The sequence below is a fragment of the Plasmodium coatneyi genome, chromosome 9, assembly GCF_001680005.1.
Source record: "Plasmodium coatneyi strain Hackeri chromosome 9, complete sequence".
In the NCBI taxonomy this organism is placed as follows: Eukaryota; Apicomplexa; class Aconoidasida; order Haemosporida; family Plasmodiidae; genus Plasmodium; species Plasmodium coatneyi.
The window spans coordinates 1773013-1789375 of record NC_033564.1 but is presented as its reverse complement, the minus strand read 5'-3'; the positions used below and the strand labels follow the sequence as shown (position 1 = coordinate 1789375).

The 16363-nt window shown below is 40.8% G+C and overlaps 3 protein-coding genes across 3 annotated transcripts; 1 reads left to right on the top strand and 2 right to left on the bottom strand.

The window, feature by feature from the left end:
- Positions 1-795: 795 nt before the first annotated feature.
- Positions 796-2021, top strand: PCOAH_00026840 (Uncharacterized protein; the record flags this gene model as incomplete). The annotated part of the gene is made up of 6 exons (XM_020059489.1): positions 796-859; positions 1032-1096; positions 1183-1275; positions 1403-1507; positions 1663-1722; positions 1884-2021. The coding sequence occupies 6 exons, from the start codon at positions 796-798 to the stop codon at positions 2019-2021; spliced, it is 525 nt and encodes a 174-aa protein (XP_019914834.1).
- A 420-nt stretch (positions 2022-2441) lies between these two features.
- On the bottom strand, positions 2442-8904 carry PCOAH_00026830 (Uncharacterized protein; the record flags this gene model as incomplete). Its single annotated transcript, XM_020059488.1, has 2 exons — positions 2442-3458; positions 3571-8904. The coding sequence occupies 2 exons, from the start codon at positions 8902-8904 to the stop codon at positions 2442-2444; spliced, it is 6351 nt and encodes a 2116-aa protein (XP_019914812.1).
- Positions 8905-10425: 1521 nt separating this feature from the next.
- PCOAH_00026820 (Uncharacterized protein) lies at positions 10426-15843 on the bottom strand (the record flags this gene model as incomplete). Its single annotated transcript, XM_020059487.1, has 1 exon — positions 10426-15843. One exon carries the CDS (start codon positions 15841-15843, stop codon positions 10426-10428), a length of 5418 nt encoding a protein of 1805 aa, XP_019915157.1.
- Positions 15844-16363: the final 520 nt, after the last annotated feature.

Sequence of the window (16363 nt, the reverse complement as noted above, 5' to 3'; positions counted from 1 at the left end):
GTGCGCGCATGCCCATCCGTAGAACCCCAGAAAAATGAAAAACTACTCCCGCACATAGAATGCATAATTAAACGCAAAGGGAGCAAAATAAAATCCCATGCACGACTGAATCGAGGTGCAAACGTATTGTCAATTTCTTAGCTCCACACTTTTCATTTAATTTAACAAATTGTCGCAAAAATGAAATGGTGTGGGGACATTTGAAGAGTATTCCAATATAGTACCCATGCTGCTTTCTGAATTTGTCCCCAAAGAAACGAGGAACTTCCTCTTTTCACTGGGTTTTTTTTTTTGTTTATCACTCGGCCTTCCAAAGTTACAGACGATTAATATGTATGTAAATTAAAAGATTTCTCCGTTGTGACAATGTAACATGTACAAGTCGAATGTGGCTTTATGTGGCATAATTGCAGTAATACCACGACGCATTTTTTTATTTCCTCTTATCACATGCATTTTTTTTTTTTTTTTTTTTTTTCGTTTTGTTAACTTCATGTGTGTGTATTACCTCTGTGATATTAATTGTACGAACCCGTTTTCATGGCTAGACATTCCATTAAGTGAGTCTCCTCAACATCACTGTCTTAATACACATATGGGCCAGCGTCAGAGTTAATCACCACAGGAATCTTTTGCCGCACGTGTTCTACACATCCATGCTTCCTACGAAAAAGAGGCAATACCATTTCTTCCTTTTCGGAAGGCACACCAAAAATGAGCCACCGGTTTTTTATAGGGGCCCCTTCAAATAATAAAAAAAAAAAAAAAATCGTACATTTAATATAAAAGCAGAAAATGTCGTCTATCAAAAATGCAACGGGGGTCAGACACAACACCTTTCGTTTGAACGTGCATAAAAGTAAGAACAAATTCCTGTGCAGCACTTTGGAAATTTTTTTAAAATGGGGGAAAGGAAACCCTTTTGTGGGTTGTCACATGGGGGAAAATCGCCCTCTCCATATCGTGCATATAAATGTGCACAAATACATATATACATGCATATTTATCTGCTTTTCTCCCACACCTTGTAGAGCTGATTTACAATCGAATGAGAAGATTCAATTGGCCCCCTCAGGAATGCTCAGCGATACACCCGGTAGGAAAAAATAACCCCATTCGAAGTCTCTCACCTTTTTTTTTTGGCAATTTTTTATATTTTTATACTTTTCGCTGGATCCGCAGATTGAACCGTATGGGAAACAATTTTTCATCTTCAACGCATTTAAAAGGGACCCCAATTTTGACCACGAAATGTCCAACACGGTCAAGCCAATGGTTAATTTGCGCATCATTCTGATACCGTTTTGCTGATTGTGGGGGGTTATTTGGGTCACCGTTATGGTTTGCCAGGCAGTTCCCCAGGTTTCTAATTTGACTCCATGTTACACTTTCCCCCCTGTAGCTGAACGCCAGTAATGAAAAAATCCCCTCAGAGACGGTCCTCTGCGTGTGTGATTTTGCCAGGAGGCCATTGATGTTCCTAAATTATCTGGACTTCAAAATATTGGTAATCACGGAAAAGGGGAAACACATATAAAAGCGTGCGTCAGTGTGTAACACGTTATGTGTGAGAAATGCGATTAATACAATGAGTGCGTTCTTTTATGCCTAACATATATGTGTACCAAGTACAAACGTGCCAACGTTTTTACCCCCTTGCAGCAAGCCAGTATGGATAAGATTAAGGAGGGATTTAAAAAAATGGAAGAAAAATTGGACAAGGTCTTGCCTCATTATTTTTTTTACACTTCGATGTACATGTATGTGTACATGTTACCATGTGTGTATGCCTGGTGTAGTTCTATACACGGTACACTCCCTTTTAAGGAGGCAACTGTACAAACGAGATAATCATCCCGCCCCCACCTTTCTCACCCTTGCAGACGAGCTATCTAGATACCAAGTTTGGCTTAATGCTAAAGTACAATTTAAACAAAACTTATGGCATGCAGAGAGTTAAGAAGGGGGAGCATAACTCGTGGGGAATGAAGAAGGGGGTGTTCCGAAGCAGGAAGACGTGAGGGTAGGTGCGTCCATGTGAGCTCCTTTGGGGTACCCAATTGGGGAAAGAACGATGGAGAAAACATGCCAAATGGTGGCAAGTCGCCCAAGGGAACCCTTCCCCATGCCCCTCTTAACAGTGCTCCCTCGTAAATAAGCAAATTAAAAAAAAATTAATCGATCGAATTAAACCCTCCTTTGGGAACTTTACCCCCCTCCATCCATGTGCCGAATGTGTTCATTCAGTACCCACTGGTGGTACATCATTTTGTTTTTTTTTCCCGTGTACCACCAATCGCACGGTACATGTGCACATATAGTTGCAACTTCCTTTTACGGGAAACATAAAAAAGGGGTGCAAAAAAGGCAGTGCAAAAACGAAACATACTCGTGGTGAAGCGGCGTGGTACCAGAGTAACACACCGAGCTCGTAGGTCTCCTTATTTTGCCGCCTTGTTGTAAGCGCTACTGGCCCGCTCCAGGTAGTACGTCAATCTGTTTAAGTTGATGTAGTGATAGTAACCAATGAGGTTGTTCAGCTTAATTTTGGTTCTGTACGTTTTTCCGGGCAGTGAGTTGTCATTCACGCATAGATAGTTCTTCCCGTCGCAAATGAAGAGGCAATCGAAGGAGCCCTTTTTCGATGCATCGCTCTGCACGCCCACATTGTCGTAATAACCATCTGCAGCCGTGGAGGCAAAACTGTTAGGCGAGGCACCTTCTACTTCATCACCCCGTTTTAACTTCTTGCGCACTTTCAAGTTGAATTTTTGTATTAAAGAATTAATTAGGCTGAGGGGGTACACACTGGGGGAAATAACACTACCTTCCTCCAAGGAAACAAAAAAATATAACAACAGAATAGTTATTTTTATTTCTCTAAATGAGGACGCGTGACTTAATAATATGGACAGAATTTTTTTTAAAAAAATTTTCTTTAAGTAGATAATATCTTTCTCTAAGTAGACAATGCTAAAATTGTCGTCATAGAGAATGCCTTCATGTGGACTACTTCCCCTTTTGGTCTTCCCTCCTTTTGCACTCCTAGTGCTAAGGGTAATTACCTGTTTGTTAATGAACACATTGGTATTGATAAATGTCTTTTCAATTGCTATTAGGTGGTTTAAATTTATTCCATTTAAAAAATGGCTGTTGTTCTTATTGCTTAATATATGATTCATTTGTTTGACTTGTTCGTAGAAGGAATCTTCTGGCAACGTTTGCACCATGTCTGTTTTGCTTGATATATACGTATCCCTTTCTATATTTACTGAATCCCCCTTTTCATCATGCACCTTTTCCTTCGAGATGGAATTACTGTTTGCCCTCTCTATCTGCAGCATCATTCGGTTGCTCTTGATAAGGGCGTTAACTGAGTTCTCCTTTTTCATTTCCATTTCTTTTTCCGTATCCTTTTTTGGGCCCCAGAGGGGTTCCCTCGTTACGCTTGAATTCTCCTCCCCCGTGGTGGCGAAGTCGAAAATTGATTCGTTTCTCCCTTTCGTACACGTGTTTTTTTTTTTTTTTTTTTTTTTTTTTTTCTGCATTTTCGTTATTTTTAAGCTGCACGCGGGTAGACGAAATTTGAGTGGCCTTTTTTTCTTGCTTCTCCGAAAACATTCCATTCTTTTTTATTTTTTTCACCTTCTTTACACTGTCCCTTGCACTAGCTGACCTTCTGGAGAAGCTCCCAACCGGCGGGGGTCCATTCCCATCCGAGGGGGACTCACCCAAGTATGCATAACGTCTCTCAATACTACAGTTTCCCCTTTTGATGGACATGCTGGAAAAGGACCCCACGAAATTGCACTCTGGCCACAGTGGAACTGAACTACCCGAAATAGACCCCACAAAATTACAGTCTTCCCGTTGAATGGATGTACTGGAGTAAGTTTCACACCCTCTGGGATCCTTACTCTTATTTTTGACTTGTCCGACCCTTTTCCTCGTCTTCATTTTCATTGCTTCATCTGCTAACTTGTTCACAATGCATACCGCGTTGTTGGAACTTACGATACTTTCCTTTTTGTAGTTAAATTTATTTTCCCCTATGTTGTAATTAACCTGTACAGATTCCTCCACAGTGTTTACTATGTTAAAATGTTTTGCATTTTCATTCCTGTGGAGACTGTTTGTTCTTTTAGAAGTGGGTTTACTTTTGTTCCTCTTTGAGGGGGAGACACTTGGTGGTGCCCTCCCCGTTGGGGTACCCTGTCTGATTACTTTACTTTGATTTGCCGCTCCATTTGGGGCATCTTTTTTTTTTCTTTTCAAACTTGTAGATAGCGCACTGCTGACCTTTTTCACGACGCCTTTTTTTTTCTTCATGTCTTCACTTGTTTCCTTACCACTTGGCCATATTTTACTCTTACTCGAATTAGAGTTCACCTTCCCATTTTGCGAAATTTTCTTATTTGTTATTTTTTTCAACTTGATATTTCTCCCCTTAGAATTGTAATTTTCCTTATGGGGTGCTTCTTCCGTTTTATGTCCCCTATCATATTTGATACGGGTATACGGAGCGCTGTCATTTTTTTTTTCCTCACTGTAGTTGTCATAACTGTGCAGATAATCATCCACTGGGGAAGGTAAACTATCTCGACTTGTCCTTTCTTCTTCTGTCCTAAAATTGTGCCGCATTACAGTACGAATAGGATGGTGGTTAACCTTTTCTGGTCTCTTCTCGTCTATCAAATCCGAACTGTTAGTGCCATTCTCACAGTTGTATTCATCCTCAAAGGAATTACTTTCCACGTTACCATTGTGGGCAGTCCATAAGGGCTCTTCCCCCTCATAGGTGAAATAAACAGATGGAGTGTCCCAGTTTCCATCACAACTGATCACCTTTTCAGTGCTACTCTGATGACCGCTATTGTCGTTTCTTTGGTGAGAAGCCTCCTCATTTGGGGAATTCTCATAGAGGTCCCTACCCAAATTAACAACTTCTCCATTTTCATGGTCCACCTCAAACGCACTGTTCTCCACATCCTGCTCCAGACTAACAGCATAAAGCTCAATATCTTCATCGTTATTTGAATGGCTAACTGGGGGCTCATCCATCTTGTCCTTTCCCTCAAACTCCAGGTCTTGAATTGGGTAATTCTCACGAATGGTCTCATCCGATGAATTGCTTCTAAAAAAGGTTTGCTTGTTTTCCCTTAATTGGCAGCTACCCCGGGGTGGTACATTAACACTGCTATGGCGACCAATCGAGGGCGGTTCTATCCAGTCATTCGATAAAATGTTTTTATCGGAGGAGCAGCTACCAGCACTGCTACTGGCGTCACGGGGGGGTGCATCGTCTACTCTGCGGCTGTCCACATAGTTATGACCTCCTCCCAGGTTGTTGTCATTTCTGTTTCCATTTACAAACCCATGTGCTCCCCCATTTTGTACGTAGCACTCTTCATATATGTCCAACACACCTAGGTGCGCAGAAGAAGACCTCGCTGGGTTTAAACTCTTTGCCCGTTTCATCACCCCTGCGTTGTTGTCCCCGTGGAGGATGTTTGACTGTATTGCCCCATGCCCTTGGCTTTTTGACAGACACACAGGCGCCTTCGACTTCGATGAATAGCTCTGTAGTCTTCTCAAATTTTCATTTTTTATTCTCTCCACCGGGGTGTAGAAGTTGCTACTCATGTAGTCGTTTTTGCTGCCATTTGGTCTACCCTCTCCATATGTCATACACTGAAAAGGGGTACAAATTCTCATATTTTTGCTTGGCACCTGTTTGCTATGCTGTGCATAGGGGCCGTCCCTGCTAACCTGTTCGGCGTGTCTAACATTTGTGCTGTTTTGCCTCCAGTTATTTGCAACCCCTTTGCTTGAAAAGAAACTTTCTACATTAGTTGGGTTCCCTTGGGGGCACTTAACTGGGTTCCCATTTTGTAGTAAACTATTTGCGCCTTTACTTGTGATGCACTCTTGGTTCAACCGCGGGTGCAATGTTCCGACGACGTCGGGGCAGTAGGTTCTGCAGTTGCGCAGTGTGTGCATCTTGGTGTTTGCTATGTGGATGGTTATGGGGTTTTCCGCGCCTGATACCATAGGGGTCACGGAGGGGGGGGATCCTGGATATCCACGTGATTGTACATCCGTCTGCGTGCCCTTCTGGTACCCATGAAATGTACAGGCCTTTTTCATGATGCCACTTTGCTGCCCTCCGACTGGGGAACCGCTATACCCTTGGTTCTCTTTACAAAAGGTGTAACTTCTTCCCATAAACTTACTGGCGAGGCATTCCTGGCGGGGGTAGTAGTTCCCTCTCACAAATTTGTGATCCAGAAGGGTACACATATTTTTAATGGGCCCATTATAACAGTTGGTAATTCCACTCATGCTAAGGAAGTTGCCATTGCCTCTTCCCATGAACGTGGGTTCTCTTCTCTTCTCCTTCAAATGGAACGTATTAAAATGTGTATCATACAAACTAGCCTTATTTAGGTAACCATGGTGGGTAGCTTTGACGCTCAAATTAGAGGCTTCCTTTTGAATATGCTCAAAGGGTGACGCATTTTCTTTATTCATGGACTTGCTTCTATTTAGGGGACACATATATATTCTGCTCTTATCAATTTGGTTATTCAGGGGAATCCCCCTACTTTGCATGGAGGAATTCACTCCTATGTTGCCGTCCACATTTCGACTGAACGAGCGCTGCACCACGTTCATCCTTCCATCTGCGTTTGGATGTGCTTTGTATTGCACGCCACCTGCATATAAGCCGTCATATATATCATACAACGCTCTGTACGTTTTTTGCAATTCGTTGGTGTAGTTTCTCTCCCCCTGGGGGGGTAGCAAATTAACGTTATTGTTCCGAACGTGTGGGTCATCCGTTTCTTCCTTGGGTTGAACAAATAAATTATATAACGGGTCGATAAGGTACTTATTAATTATGTTGTCTTTTTTTCCTCCTCCGATTTCCTCATCTATGGTGCCATTTTGGTGTTTTTTTTTTTCTTTTTCTTCTTTGGCATTTCCACTGCTGTGCTTCTCTTGGGGGTTACCTATACAATGGGTATCCCCCATTGGTACAGTCACTTGAGATTTACCTCCCCAGTAATGCCCCCTACTAGCCTTTGGACTGCTAAACTTTTTATGTGCATCTTCATTATATACGTTAGAAAAATTATTTTTACCACTTGTCTGATTCGTCACCTTTTCATATGTAATTTGCTGCCGAATGGGTTGCAATTTTGTGCTTCCACTTCTGCTTTCATTTACAGATTTGCTTTCATACGCACGGGAATTCACTTTATCGTACGACGAAACCTTAGCCGTGCTGGCACGTCTTGAAGGAACCCCCGCTGCCCCATTTTCATCTTGGTTAAAATAAATCCCATTATTGTTATACATTAACTTTATTATCATTTCCTTCTGTGCCAGATTTTCTTCCTTTTTGATTGGAATATATTCTAATGCATTCTTCCCTTGTGCGTGATGGTCATCCTTGTGCCCTTTCGATATAGTGCACACTTTCTGTATGTCTTCATTCGTCGTGTGTTTATCATACTGAGGGGTAGTTTTTATTTCTTTGCTAGTTAATATTTCCCCCTCTTGGGTAGTTGTTGCCTCCGTTCTGCTATGGGCCCTTATATTGGCACCCCCCATATTGTTACTATACATCACGTAGTTATTGATGGTCCTCACGTTATCGTTTATGTTTGACTGCACTTTTCGCACCAGTTCCACATTACTTCTTGAGAAGGAAAATTCACTTGTTCGTTTTGGCTCCCCCTGGGTGTGCCATACGCTACGATCTATATTGCGGTCACCCTTGTGGCAATCATCTTGTTCAACGTGTCCACCACTTGGGTCAATATTTTGGGCAACATTCCCCCCATTAATTACACTCTCCGCCCCGCTCGATTCAACCAAATAGGCCTCGTCTTCCCTTTTCTCCTCATACGCGTATTCGTTAAAATCTATCACATTGTTGTTGGAGTTGAATCCCTCTTGCTCATCGGTGTTATTCCCCCGAACACTTTTCACCTCGTCCCATACTTCGACGTTCGAGCTTCTATCGAAGATGTACTCTCTTTCTACCTTTTGCGCCTTATCCGAGTTGCCCATTTGTTCTACTGAGTCTTCTTCATCACATTTCATTTTGTTGCTTTTCATTTTAAAATTTGTTAATAGCGAGTTTGCTTCACAGGAAGAAGAATCTCTCTCGTCTTCATTAAGAATAATTTCACTCCTGCAGTTCACATTTTTATGGATTAGCTTTCCTTTATCTGCTTTTTTTTTCCCATTAAAATAAAAGCTATTTCGCAGCATTTGAGCCTTCTGCTTCAAGCTGTTTAATTCTCCTTTTATGTTGTAGCCTTTGTTCTTTTTCAAATTGGTGTACATTCTTGTGTAGTCCACATGGCTGCTACTTCCCTTTTTGCTAAAGTTGCTCGTTTCTTCCTCCCTGTCTTCATCATTAGCGGAGGCAGAACTTGCGTTATGACCTGCGTGAAATGTACTGGTGGCATTTTTTTTTTTGTAATTTTTAAATTTTTGCAATATATTAATTTTTTGAAAAAAGCTTTCTCTTTTTTTTTTTAAATCAGAATTCTTCATCACTTGGTATTGGTTGTAATTTTGTGTGTATGTCCTATGTGCTGTCTTTGAGGCGTTGTCTTTGCATTTTTCCTTTTTATTCTCTGTCGCTGATTCTTCGTCCATCATATTTTGTTTTTCCCTTCCGCCTTTACTGTTTCGTTTTTTTTCGTTCCCTTCTCCGGGGGGGAGTTGAGAAGAGTCGTTGCTTGTGGAAATCACGCTGTCATTGGAATTGTTTTTTTCTTTCTTTTTTTTTTTAAAAAACGAAAAGATGGAAACAGATTTTGACCTCGCCTTCTGGGGGGGATGTTTGCACGCCCCCGTACTTTCATCAAGTGTCCTTTTCAGCATTTTCACATTTGGTTGCACGTTTTCACAATTTTGTACAAGTAAATGCACACATGAAAGGGGCACTGAAAATTATTGCATTAGCGTACGTGTAGATATTTACAAGAAGCCTCTTCCTGCATGCGCAGCATTAGGGGGAAAAGAACTCCTCAATCGATTGGTATATGGCAAATTCCTGTAGGGGTTACCCTTGTCAGGAGATACACCTTAGCGTTGTTCCCCTTGGGGGTTTGCTAATTCTCACGCGTGCAGTAAACTCATATTAAATGAGAAGTAGTGCTTACGTCATGTGCTTGGCGTTATTCCTTGGTGGGTATACTTGGGGTAGTGTATAACCCCTTTTTGGTTGTCCCACGTAGTTCGCCCGTTTTGCCAATTCGTCCCACTGGGTATAGTGTGTACATCCGCGTCTGGAGTAGGTTACTTTACGTTGCGCTGGTTTGCGCTATGTTGATTTGCTTTACGGCGCGATACACTTTTCGCGTTTCCCTACAGGACGAGAATGGATCTTTTACGCGCTTTCACCCATTTTCCGTGTAATACCCCAGCGTTTTGCGCAATTCTCCCCCTTGGTGTTAAAAACGGACGCCGCCAATGAGGAAAAAAAAAAAAAGAAAAAAAAGGGGGGGAAACGGTAAAAAAGTGAAAAAGGCTAAAGGCGCGAAAATGGCAAAAACGGCGTAAAAAAGCAAAAAAGCAAAAAAGCAAAAAAGCAAAAAAGGCAAGAAAGCCGAAAGAGCAAGCATGCGAACAAACAAATGCAACATGGCAGGACAAAAAAATCCGCTTAACATTCAAGTGCAATTTGTAAGTACCACAAAATTAGCGCGTGGTGCATACACTCGTGATCGCATACATGCACGGCCGCATCCACGCACGAACTTTATTTCTTTGCCCGATGAACCTTTCTCCGATTGGGCGCTTTCGTCTATGTTGCCTTCCGGGACAACTTAGTGTGTCACTTGGTCATTTTTCCCCCGAGTGGACCAGTCCATACATTCGTTGCAAACAAAATGTATTAAAAAAAAAATGAAGGAATTGTCACTTCAGTTTTTATTTACAAATTGTGCGAGAGTGAATAAGAGGCACAAATTTGCCTTCACCCTTTTCACTCAAAATAAAAAATTTCCTCATTCTTACATACAGTTTTCACTATTTCACGGGTTGAAAACGCGAATGCATGGAGGTCGAAAAAAAATACAACACGCATAATGAATAGCAAAAATGTGTAGAATGAAAAATAATGCTAACCGCAAGTGTACAAACGCAATAGAAAAAAAAAAGGGTAGTGATAATGTAAATGAGCAGCAAATTTGGTAGGTCCAGGTGTTGAGCACAGCTAGGGGGGCAATGGACGGGTGTAAAAAGTGACGTGCCAATTTTTATTCACCCCTCCAGCTTTAGCAACAAGGATAATTTGCTGTGCCCCTCCCTTGGGTAGGGCCCAACCATGTGGCCTCGAAAAATGCACATAAAAAAGTGTAACCGCATTTACGCGGCCCACTGCAGAGCTGCGGCATATCTTCACTTTTTCCCCTTCCTCGCTCTTCTTTTGGAATTATTTTTAATGGATCGAAATGCGTGAAGCGTTTTGGTCCTAAATTTGTCTTTGGTCATAATTGGCTTCAACTCAACATACGAGTACGGAAGTAGTTTGTCCTTTTTGATGATGTCCCCCTTTCCTTTCTTCGATGTGTATGCCTTTTTATCTGCCGTGACAAAGTTGTTCATTTTTTTTTTATTTTTCGATCTGTTGTGTAACTTCAGTTTGGCGTGCATGTTTTGCTTCTCATTCAAGGCGTTATACTTTTTGCTAATCAGATCGTCTTTCTTTTTATTTCTCGCACTTGCAGGGTGGATAATTATCTTTCCATCCAGGCCTACTTCTACATTTGCGTCATCCCCTTCGTCTTCCTCAGAGTAGTAACCATCATCGTCGGAGTTATGGTGACCAGGCTGACTTCCTCCTCCGCTTGCCTTTCTCTGTTCCTTCCTCAAACCTCGCTTCACGAAATACTGTTCGCCAAAGAGGTCGTTTATTTCCTTCTCATTCGAAAAGGGGATGTTAAACTTTGCTTTGTTCTTAAAAAGGGAGGTTCCCAAGTTGTTGAGCACATCACTCACGTTTCTGTTAATTTTAACATTGGTCTCTTCCTCTTTTCCTTTCTCTTTTTTTTTTTTTTTTTTTGTTTTATTTTGGCTCTGCAGAATGTTATCCATGGCGGTTTTTATATAGTTTGTCTCCTTCTGTCCTCGCATGCTTTTTAAATTATCGAAAAAGGTGGTTAAACTGCGGTTCTGATTTTTTGCCTTCATATTACGCCTGTTCGTCTGGTTTGTATTTTTTTTACCGCGTTTGTTTCTTCCTTTGTTTTGCAGCGCTGCTCCATGCTCAAGCGCACCATCGTTGTAGGTACTTGCTCCACTCGATTCGGACAGCGCATCATCTTCCGACATGGCATAAGACATGACGGATGATCCTTCGTCTGATGAGTTCGCCGCTGTGTTCGCACTTTTGCTTTTCAGTTTGTCTCTTCCCTGATGGTGAACCATTCCCCTTCCACGCACATCATCATCATCATTGCTTCTATCGCTCCTATTTCCACTATCGAGGAGCCCTTTCTTCTGTACCATTTTGTTGAATATTTTCCTATTCGCCTTGGACAAGTACGTCATAATTACATCGTACGGTTTCACCTGTTCAGTTCCTTGCTCGGATTCGCTTACCATGTGGTATAATATATATAGAAATTTCTCAATGAGGTAGTTAATTCCCCTCTTCATTTGTGCAATGGTATTAAGAAGATTCATGAGCTCTGTAATATTCCCCAGGACAACTTCTTTTCTAAAGTGTTGCACACATGTTAGCAAAAATTTTACGAAAATCTTTAACAGGCTCTTCTCACTACTATTCGATAGGGCCACGCAAACACTGAATAACTGCACCTGGTCCCCATACTCAATTTTGTACCTTCTTACAAGCAAGTAGAGAAGGTAAATGGCTATCTTCTTGCAACTCGCTTCTTCCACCAACAAACCCGGCGTCACGTGCAGAAATAATGTTTTCAAATTTGATGACCCCAACTGGATTATGTGTTCGAATAGGCTATTTCTCCTCAACTTGGTGGTAAACTTTTTATTGATGTAAAATAAGGCCTTCATTATGAGGGGCAGAATTTCAAAAAATAAGTCGTGGCAGTAATCCCTATCGAGAAGTTTCCCTTCTTTTAGATAAAACGTTAGGCCATTTAAGTACACGTAAAACTTCTTAATGTATTTATTTATATTATAGTTGTCTAGGTTGTCGAAAAAGGGGAAAATATTCTCCTTCGTCATCATGCTGGGGAGTCTGCTTTGGACTATTCTTCCGTCCATATATATGTTGCTAAGGATCAGCATCTCGTTTTTGCTCATGTGGTGCATGCCACTTGGTACGGTCTCGCATGTCCCACTGGCAGTGCACCCGATATTCCTGCTGACCCCTCCACTGGAGCTATTTTTTTTTGAAAATATATTACCAAAATATTTAAACAGCGCCGCAACATTGTCATATATGAGGATCCTAACAAATTTGTACTTTTCAATGTCCATTTTTAACTCTTTCGTAATTTTTGTTCTTCTTGCCTTTTCCTTTTTTGCTGATTCGTTTTTTCGCTTTTCCTTTTTAATGAGGCCTTTAATTTTTCCCTTTTTGCCGATACCATTTTGGTCTTTGTTTCCCCTTCGCGTGGTGTTCTTGGGATTTCGTCTGGGTTTGCCACCTGCAGGGGGATCTTCAGAGTTGGTATCCTTCACCTGGGGAGCGTCTTCAAAGGGGACGCTAACGCAGTTAATCTCCATCAAGTTTCCATGGTTTCCATTCACCTGGGTTGGATGTTCAAACTGTCCATTTGTATTTACACTGATGGGGTTGACATAACAACTGTTTTCTGCTCTTCCCAATTGGTGATTGTCTCCTCCTGTAAGTTTTTCCACTTGGGGGCGACCACCTCTGTTGGCCCTTTTCCCCCTCATGCCGATAATTGAGCCCGCTTTGGACATTTTCCTACTGACCAGTTCTCCCACCAAATGCAGCAACTTCTGATAATACAAAGAGCAGAGGGTGAGTTCTTCATAGGTAAAAAATGGAGTTAAAATTTTCAGCACAATGATTATGCTAATGAGGGAATAAATTTCCTTCTCAATTTCGTTCCTCAGGATAAGCTGTTCCAGCAGATTTAACACTTCACTCAAATTTGCGTCGGAAGAAAAATGTAGAGAAACGTGTAGCAAATTTGAAAAACTTTCAATGGCCATGGATACACTGGCCCTATTATCACTCGACTGAAAACCAACGTTGGCAAACTTCTGCTCATAATGAGACGTCACGATGGATATAAATCTTGGCAAAAATATTTTCAGCAAATTGTCCGAAATGTGATTTAAGAAGAAATTATTTTTCTCTAAATTTATGAGGCTATATTTGCATTTAACATCTTTCCTTTCCTTGTCATAATCTGCACTTTGGGGGGACCACTGCGCTCCTTGACCGTTCGCCTTCAGGGTGGACAGATAAAAATTTTCAAAAAAGTTAACAAACAGTGGCAGCAAGTGGAAATCGTTACAGTTGGTGAACTTGGTCACTAATATGTATAAGTCTTCCACGTTGGTAGAAAGGAAGTAGTACAAATTGATACAGTCATTTAATGCCCGCGAGAAATGGACCAATATATTTTTTATATAACTTAAAAAGCACTTCTTCTTAATGCTGTACTCTTCTTCTTTTTCGTACAAATCGATGAAATGCATAAGTAGAGGGTAGAAAAAATTGATCAGAAATTTGAAATTTCCTCCATAATATGTTTTGTTGGTATCTTTTAAAACTCTGTTCAGTATAAACACATCCTTAGACAGCAACTCCCTGCTGGAGAAAAAAAAATATTCCTCAAAAAAGGTGCTGAAGCTTAGTATGCGAAATATCTTAGATAGACAATTCGTCAGACAGTTTTTGTATGTCTCATCTGCAGATTTGAGGATAATCATTTTGTACTCTGTTGGGAAGTATAAATCGGTGATCCTTAACACAGTTGTTAATTTGTTGCTAAAGTCTGGTGTGCCTTGTTGTTCTTCCATCTTGTTAAGAATAAAATGCGTGTTCTCCTCACTGGGGGTTCCTCCTTTCTCTCTTGTAACATATTCATCCGAAATTATGAGCATGTACAAGCTCCAAATTCTTTTCAAAATGGCTGCATAGACTCCACTGTGCTTGGAATTGAACTTTTCGCAAAATTGATAAAACTCCTCCTGAGGGTCATTTTTTCCCTTATACAAATGAATGACAACGTTTTCGTAAAAGGTGAAAACTTCTTGGGTGGCCAAAAAGATCATCGGATGAATTGCAAAATTTTGGACCGTTAATAATTTGTTAAGCAATTGGAATGCATTGAAAATGATGAAGTAGGAATATTCAAAAACCTTCATTTTTAAAAAATTAAAAGAAAAATGTAGCAATGCGATGTGCCTATGCACAATGTGCATGCTGCTAATTAAGTTGTATGCCGTCATAAATACACTCTGCGTTAGAGTATTCATGGTATCCTTCACTTCTTTGAACCCTGTTTCTACGTGCATATCCACCTTATCGTAAAAGCTCTCCAACATGCTCTTCATTTCGACTTTGTTACTTTTTATTTTCTCATTTTTTAAGTTCCCATTTTGGTATAGAACGTCCAAAAGGGTTGCTTCACTGGGGTGGGTCATTCCTTCTTTAAAGAAGGCCGGCTGTTCGTTTGGAAAGAGAAGCGCATTTGTACTTTCATCCTCAGGTTGGTTGTAAATGGTATAGTCTACCTCTGCACTTTGATTATTGATCCCCATGTGGGTCCCACTTAGTGCGTTTCCTCTTCCGTCACTAAGCTTGCTCTCCCGATCTGCCATATCATTTGCACTTTCGTGTAGCTTCTTCAACAGCGTGAATAACAGCATGACGTACTTCACCTTGGCCAAAGAATGCACCATCTTCCCCTTGGCAAAAAAAGGGTGCTTATTTTGGAAGTAGACTAATATCCACCTTAATACGAAGAAATTAAACATCCGGTAGTAATCATCGTACGTGTTATAATTCTCATTCAAATTTATTAACTCATTTAGGAGCTCAAAAAAGAGATGGAAAAATTGGTCTTCCTCATCCGAACTGACAAAAAGGGTGTCATTCTGTGTGGCTCCATTATCGCCCTGCTTGTAACCCGCCCTTTTGGTGATGCCCAACACCGTTGGCTGTAGCTTACTGTTCTCGCACTCCTTTTGGTATATATTAAAAATGGAACATAGTGAAAATAAAAATTTTACCTTATACATATAGGGCATTATATTCGTCACAAATTTCATCACACTCATAAATTTGCACAGCAATTGAAAATTTTTGGTAATTTTTATAGCTTTTAAATTTTTATATATGTACAGAAAAAAAACCTCAGCTTTGTACTTGGAGCATATGTTCACATGTTCGTCATTTTTGTCTCTTATATTTTCAGCTGTGAATCCTAATTCTTCCACTTTCATCAAAACATGTTCGTGGTCTATACATTTTTTTATAACGTCATACAGAATTGTGTAACTTATTTTTTGAAGAAGTTCATTTTTTTCATTAAAAAGGAGGCAATTTTTAAGGATATCTATTTCTGCAATTTCTTTTTTTCCAAATAATCGTTCCTTCAATATTTCGCTTGCATTTTCGTCTGCAAAAAATTCCCTATAGTGTTCATTTCCCAAGTTTGCTCCATTTTTCTGCTTTTCATATTTCCTCTGGTTCACATATTTTATAATTACGTTTGTGATTAAGTCCTTCGTCGCGCTGTTCCCCCTACTATTGCCATGCGAGCGGTCTTTTTTTTTTTTAATAAAACTCTTCGTCTTCTTCAGACTCCCCAAATTTTTCTTTTTGCATTTTTTAAACTTATCCATTTGTCTGATGCGTCACCGCACATGGGGCTGGAGGGGAAGTCTCTCCAAGTTGTTATAATTATTATTATTGTTACTGTTACTGTTATTGTTATTGTTGTTGTTGTTGTTGCGCGGTCGGCGAGGTGGGTATAGCCTATCCATAGGAACACGTGGATACCTTTTTATGCGCGCCGGCGGGAGTACCCATGCGTTGCCCACTATTCGCTCCCTCTTCGGTTATCTTGTTCTCAATTCACAGGATTGGTCTATGCCTGGTTCGGGCGCAATTCTTCAAATGTACGCTCTGAGGGGTCACAGACCAAAGAAAATTGGTACCTTCTCCCAGAAGCAGCGTATTATAAGTGCATACGTTCTGCGAGGATAAAATTGCCTCCTAAAGCGGTCATCGGTAATGTAGAAAAAATGGTCTTGTAAAAGTTGCAAAAAAAAATATGGACCTGCCGAAGCAGCGCTATTCACGGGGGAAACCACTCTGCTTGGTAAAGAAATTAAACTCGCCAGTCCAGTCGCTCAAAATTTG